The following is a 7184-nucleotide window of genomic DNA, read 5'->3' on the forward strand; positions in this document are numbered from 1 at the left end:
TAAAAAGAGTAGAGAAAGATGCAATAGTAATGCAACTCATAGTTCAACTTACACACTCCAGGATAAAGCCAAAGGAAAGAAGAATATTCCTTAGGAAACTCCATTTAACTCTATCGTAGACCTTGGCTATATCCAATTTAATAAACATAGATTGCTCCCTTGAACCAGCCATAGAATGAATAAATTTAGTAGCAATAAAACCCCATCTAAAATTTGCCTTTCAACATCAAAACCACCTTATTCTTCTAAGATAATGGTAGGGAGTCACCTTTTAAGCCTCTTAGAAATCAACTTAGTAATAACCTTGTAGACCATATTAGACAAAGTAATAGGCCTAACAAACTCTAGTTTATTAGCCCCATCATTTTTTGGAATAAGAGCCAAGAAGGTAGAATTCAAGCCAAGAGCATTTGCTTGCTAGAATAAGTTTCCCTAACCACCTCCAATAATCCTAATTAATAAAATCCCAAAATTCTTGCAAGAATTCAACAGGAAATCCATCAAGGCTAGGAGCTTTTCCTTTATGCATACCAAAAACCACCTCCTCCAACTCAGCCATAGAGAGAAGTCGCATGAGATAATCATTCATTTCTGGAGTAACAAGGGAGGGAATAAATAAATAAATAATAGTATTTTCATTAACAATTGGGGGAGAGTCCTCAAAAAAGAGGGCAAAAAAGTACCAAACAACCTCTTAGAGTAAAGCTGGCAAGGAAGGCAACTAAATACCTTCTGAATTAACCAAAGAACAAATATAGCTCTAGTTCCGATGAGATTGCACAATTTTATGAAAAAGGACAGTGTTCATATCTCCCTCCTAGAGCCAATCAATTATGGTCTTTTTCTTCTAGTTAAATTTCTCATGGAGTTCCCATTCCTCTAGATCTCTAAAGGCAAGGGATTCAACTTTGCCTAGAGCCTCAAAGAAACCAAAATCCCTAATCTTCCTAGTACTATCATCGAGACGCTCCTGAGCTTTCTCTTTCATGGCATGAAGGTTCCCTATCATGTCCCCATTTAAATATATGGTTTTAATAATTAAAAATAATGTTAAATTAATTCTATTTAATGATTAAAATTTTGTGTTAACCTACACCCATCACCTCACTGACTAAGTCTAATACTTTTACTAATCACTCACTAATAATTATTAAAAGGCCATTTCTAACCCTCTTAGCACTAAGTGGTTGGTCACACAACCTTACCAGAAAGGGATCACATTCACATTACCTCAAATGTAAGTCATTTCTCTTACACTTGTCTTCCCTTGTGTCTCATACATATATGAACATTTTTCCTCTTACATGGCTATTATCCTCACCCATGTGTCTCCTATATGGATGACATATATAGGAGACACGTGGGTGCCACCTCATCCAAGCTCCTCAACTTGCTCCAAAAACCTATAAATAGAGCCTTTTCGAAGAGGAAATCATCGCTCTTAGAATGACATTATTATTATCTTAATTTTCTAGAGCATTTCAATACTATCATAGAAAATCTCATCTTTAATTCAGTAAGAATTGAATCATATCTAATTCTCAGTTGCACATCATTTATAACTTTAATAGTGATTCTCTTCAATCTTCAATGGTGGAAGTTTGAAATTCGTTCTTTTTACTAGCTCTTTGGAAAAGGAGGGGTAAAAGTTTATTAAGGCAAAAAGGATTACAATAAGGAGAGCTTAACAAGGAGCTCTATCCTGAGCAACAAGTTCATCAAATTCTTGTACCAGCTCAAAAGGAAGCTGCCCCCTATCCATAATATTAAAGCTTGCATCTATTATCAGACAAAACCCATTTGAAGATTAGTTTTCTTGCATTTCGAAAGAATACATCCACATCTATAGAGTAGAGCAAATCAAACAAACCTTTACATGTGTACTTATTCCTATTTTAAAATAATCCTTCGAGGACCTTCAATCCGTGTCTTTCTCCAATCAAAAGTTGTTTGTCCAACCTTTTCAATGGAATGAAAAGCTAGATGAACACCATGATTATGCTTGTGACAACGATGTTCCACCCAATGACAAATGCAGCTGCCACAATTTTCTTAACAAATTACATACCATCCCCATAAAATGCTCCATTAAGATTTGTTGCTGCTACGAAAAGGTTGCAGAGTGTAGGCTCTGCAAAAAGCCCTCTAAGAGCCACACCTAATAATCCTGCAATTGCATGAATATGGAGTATAGCCAATATTTCATCAATTTTCTGCAGCGGCGTTGGTTTTTTGTGAACTATCACCATGGTGAACAATGGAATACAACCAGAGAGCACTCCCATCACAATGGCAGTCCATCCTTGAACAACACCTGCACAACAAGAGAGCAAAAATGTTTTATGAAATAGGTTTCACTCAAATTTTGAATATGATACACATCAACTGTCACACTGACAAATATGAATATTATTTTAACAACTATTATCACATCCATTGGAAGAGATTCAAATACTGAAAGACATTTAAATTGTCTTTCAAATACTGGCTCCTCTCCCCTAAGTATTCTTTTGCAAAGCAGGGCTAATAATGGGATTTTAACTTACCAGCGCCTGGGGTAAGGCAGAATAGTCCAGTTATATGATCCAAACAATATAAGAATATAAGATCCAAACAAGTCCATACAAGAAAACTTGTAGATGCACATATGTTGGGATTAGGAACAGCCATGGATGAAACAACATTGGCAGCGTAAGGGGCGCTTCCATTAAGACCACACCAACCCAACCACAAGAAACCAGCTTCAGTCAGCAATAGCAAAAATCTTTCTCTGTACCTTTGTAGCCTATGTCCTACCTGTTCTCCTCAAAAATTCAATCAATAAAACCAATCAGGGCACATAATCTCCTCATAAATTCAATCAATAGAAACAATGAGGATACCTAGAATCATAGAATGAATAGGTAATGTAGAAGAAAGTGCTCAAGGAAGAAGACAGAATTGTGCATACCCAATAAGCTGCAGCAGAGCTAAAATCAATGAAAGCCCACCGCAAAAGGAATCCTCCTTCCCCCAAACTGAAAGCCCCAACAGCATATGAAAAGCTGAACCAGACTGGTACAAATGCATAGAGAGCCATGAATGCTGAATTAGCGGCCCATTTCTTCTTCACAATGCTTCCATAGAGGATAACAATGCTTCGGTAGAGGAAATCAAGATCTGGTATCATATCCAAAGCCACCAAAGTCAGAGCTACCGATACAAGAGCTGCATATATCATTTGGCTTGCATCTTGTGATAGAGCTGCAGATATCATTTGCGTTGCATTTTGGGGTTCTCCTTTGTTAAAGAAAACCATGTCTGGTACTGGTGTGCCATTGTGGTGGCGAATCGGCTCTGTGTTCGCCATGACTGCTACAAATTTAAGTGTTCAATTCAAATCCTGTGAAAAAACTCATCACTGTTTATGATCTATTGAAAGTCAGAAAGGCGTAATGTATGATATTTATCTTCATATAAAATGATTTTCCACTGATCCCCACAAGAGGGCCTACTACAAAATCTTTAGGAGAGTACAGCAGGACAGAAATCAACAGAGTATCACAAAATTTCAAAAATCTGTGATGGAAATTAGAAAGAGGTAATCAAACCAAAATAATCGAGCTGCAACATTTGAGGACTTTGATTTTAAAACTAAAGCCAAGAAAATCTAGTAAACTAAAAAAATCTTAAATTTGCACCATAGAATTTGAAACAAATTGCTATTGGTTCCAAGAATACATGTCTCAATCTCCTCTGTTAAAACTTTACAAATCACTAACTCTGAGCTCAAGAAAGGAAAAACCACTAATAAATCTTTGTATTTACTCGCCATTTTTTCTCCCTCTTTTATTAAAATCTACAGGATGCTCTATGCTGCCGTCTTACAAGAATCAAGAATTAATAGAAAAAAAACAGAGTGCTCTGCCCCAAAACAGGGGAGTCCATATAAATCCTGCAAGGAATTGAAAGACTCCATACAACCAACTTTATTTCCGACAACCAAATTTAGATTAAATGTTCGTAAATGGCTATCATTAAACATCACTCTTAATAGTTCTTCTCTTCTCTCTCTCTTATTTATTCTGATGACAGATCAGAAATATTGACGTTACCCAGTTACAATCAGAAACAATAATACAAATCTTTTCTACATAATAGCAAAAAGCATTGCCCAACTGTAAGTCAAACTTCATACCTCCTATGGCCGTGGGAAACTGTAAATAATACTATTAGCCATGAATTCCACAATATGGAAAATCAGTAGAAAGAGGAGGTGTGGATAGAAGAAGCAGCATACCTGTTTTGGAACACGAGAGCGTCAAACTCAGATGGTAATAGGAGACCAACTACGAAGATCGTCGTTATCATTCTGGGAGACTAGGAGTGAATAAATAGCTATAAGTGGGCCATTACTTTCCTTTTCGTGAGCTATCCTTTATAAGACGAATCGACCTGGGTTTGAAAAAGAAAACTAGGGATTGAATATCCTTGTCGTGAGCTATCCTTTATAAGACGAATCGACTTGGGTTTGAAAAAGAAAAGTAGGGATTGATTATTATTTTCGTCAGCTATCCTTAATAAGACGAATCGACTTCGGTTTGAAAAAGAAAACTAGGGATTTATCGAATCATTCTCCGTCAGAAAACGTGTCATTAATGGTTACTCAATGGATCTTCCCCGATATCTTTGATGATGGAGAATGTCATACTATGTTGAGCTTTACCTGATAGTTGAATAGATGTCAGTTTTACTCTATATAGGAGATCATTCTTATAATTAGTCCCTTTCTTAAAGGGAACGAATGGATTCCCATTCATATTATATCTTGGGAATCAAAATAATTTCTAACTCTAAGGTTAGCATTGCAGTTATTTAATAATTATTTTTAGTAACTTTTGTAATCTTTTGATTAGAGAAGGGAAATTTTTTTGGGTCTTGAGCATTTATAAATAAAATAAAATTGATAAAAAATGCTATCGAACGACAGCTGCATCAATATGTATTTAATGCATATGTATTTTGAAGGCAAAAATGAAAGACAAATGCACAAGAAAGAAACTAATTATATTGCCTCGCTACCTTGCTGCCTTGCTAAATGCATTATAATAAACCTCTATTTATAGAGGTCTGAGAACTCTCTAGAATTCTACCACACTTATAACATAGCATATACAATATTAATATATTGCATTAAATATGATATGTAGAAGTAGTTGTTTGGATGACACTAAATAGCTAAAGACAGCTGCTTGTTTGCTACCGACGATGGTGGGTGGTGAGCAGTTATTGTGGACGGCTAAAGTGTGGGCTACTGACGGTGGTTGGTTGGAAGAAATTAATACCGCCAACACTTCCCCTTAATTTCTACCATTAACAAATTTTACATCAATAATTCTCATTTTCTCTCGCAGATATTCATAGTTACTCTTTGGCAATGCCTTAGTGAAAATATCTGCTAATTGATCTTTAGATTTGTAGAACTCAAGGTAGATTTCTTCATTGTTGACCAATTCTTTGATGAAGTGGTACCTTGTATCAATATGTTTGCTTCTCTTATGAAATACATGATTCTTAGATAATGCTATTGCTGATTTTTTATCACAATGGGTTGATATTGGTTCCTCCTGGTGATGGTGAAGATCGAAAAAAACTTGATGCATCCATACTGCTTGACATGTTGTGGAAGTGGTAGCTATATATTCTACTTCAACTAATGAGATCATCACTATAGGTTGCTTCTTTGATGCCCATGATACAACTCTTGATCCAAGGTGAAAGATATATCTGTAAGTACTCTTCCTGACATCAACACTTCCTGCAAAATCATTATCAGTATACCCAGTCAAACCAAAATTGTTAGCTTTGGAATATAGGATTCCATATCCCATTGTTCCTGCAACATATCTCAATATCCTTTTTCCAACTTGCCAGTGAGAATTTTGTGGTGATTCCATGAACCTTGAGATCAAACTCACCTCAGACATGATATTTGGCCTTGTAGTTGGCATATACATTAAACTTCCAGCAAGTCTTTTAAACATAGTTGGATCAACATTTGAGCCATTTTCCTCTTTGCTAAGTTTTGTTCCTATTGCAACTAGAGTTGATGTTGGATTACAATTTATCATTTTAAATCTCTTCAAAACATCCTTTATATACTTTGATTGACAAATGAAGATACCTTTGTCACATTGGATAACTTCAATACCTAAGAAATATCTCATCAACCCCAAATCTGTCATTTCAAATTCTTTCATCATTTCTATCTTGAACATGTCTATTGATAGATTTCCAGTGAATATCAAGTCATCAACATACAAACATACAATCAAAATCTGACCTTCCATATTAGTTTTGACATACAACGTGGGCTCATTGCTACTTCTATTGATGGGGACACGACCCAAGGACATAATGGACACAACAGGAAAAGGGAAATTGTATTAACTGTGAAAATAAGCTAGTACATTCAGTACAGAGAAAATAGAGTTCAAAACATGCCCTAAGGGCTTACAATAGCATAAATCTGGAGATAATTTCTCCTTTTAGTACCTCCTCCCAAACTCCACTCCGAACTGCCTTTTGCAATGCCAGAAATCTCCTTAAATAGACCCTGGAGGGTTAAGGACTAGGAATACATTCTAGAAAGTGCTAGTAGGCATCCACCGACCAAATAGAAGGCTCCAGAAGCTGCGTTAGAAGTCGACGTAAATTTAGAAGAATCCAGAAACGGTAAACGAACTTCCGAGAGGCATAACTTTTGAACCGTAGCTCCGATTGACGAACCGTTTACATTTTCGAAAAGCTCTCGAAGCGCTCTATAGCCCTATGGACAGCTTTTCTCGTCCCCCATTTTTTGGCCCTTTTTAAGGTCATTTAATGCCCCTAACCTGACTTTGAAGCATTCTTAGGAGGTCTCCAAAACCCGAAAAACTGCAATAACTTTCAAATTGTGGGGCCTTTTGACCTGATTCTTTTTCTAGAATGCTCTAAATTACAATTACATTCATCTGGCCAATTTACACCTTCTAGTTTACCAAAATGATGGCCCAATTACATACTCCTATTTTTTTGGCATTTACACATATCCCAAGGTGTTCAAATACTCTATCCTAGAACACTAATAGTGGAACTGTGAGAGTTGGAACCTTTGTTTGACCCAAATGGGTATCCAGAAATGAAAACACATGAAACAGAAACTA

The 7184-nt window shown here is 36.1% G+C and overlaps 1 protein-coding gene across 1 annotated transcript; it reads right to left on the reverse strand.

Moving 5' to 3' along the window:
• Positions 1 to 1596: 1596 nt before the first annotated feature.
• Positions 1597 to 4461, reverse strand: LOC149551090 (ammonium transporter 3 member 1-like). Its single transcript, XM_089789625.1, has 4 exons — positions 4280 to 4461; positions 2951 to 3382; positions 2547 to 2796; positions 1597 to 2314 (listed from the first exon to the last, which is right to left on the reverse strand). Exons 2-4 carry the CDS (start codon positions 3347 to 3349, stop codon positions 2061 to 2063), a joined length of 903 nt encoding a protein of 300 aa, XP_089645751.1. The 5' UTR covers positions 3350 to 3382; positions 4280 to 4461; the 3' UTR covers positions 1597 to 2060.
• Positions 4462 to 7184: the final 2723 nt, after the last annotated feature.

This window comes from Cupressus sempervirens, chromosome 6 (genome assembly GCF_028749045.1).
Source record: "Cupressus sempervirens isolate cs-2001-9-10 chromosome 6, ASM2874904v1, whole genome shotgun sequence".
Classification (NCBI taxonomy): domain Eukaryota; kingdom Viridiplantae; phylum Streptophyta; class Pinopsida; order Cupressales; family Cupressaceae; genus Cupressus; species Cupressus sempervirens.

Excerpts from the sequence above, each read along its gene's own strand:
- LOC149551090 (XM_089789625.1), bottom strand. The coding sequence starts at position 3,349 with ATGGCGAACACAGAGCCGATTCGCCACCACAATGGCACACCAGTACCA. Across the intron at positions 2,797-2,950 it reads GCTCTGCTGCAGCTTATTGG|GTAGGACATAGGCTACAAAG; the intron begins GTATGCACAATT and ends TGAGGAGAACAG. Across the intron at positions 2,315-2,546 it reads CTGCCTTACCCCAGGCGCTG|GTGTTGTTCAAGGATGGACT; the intron begins GTAAGTTAAAAT and ends CTTGTTGTGCAG.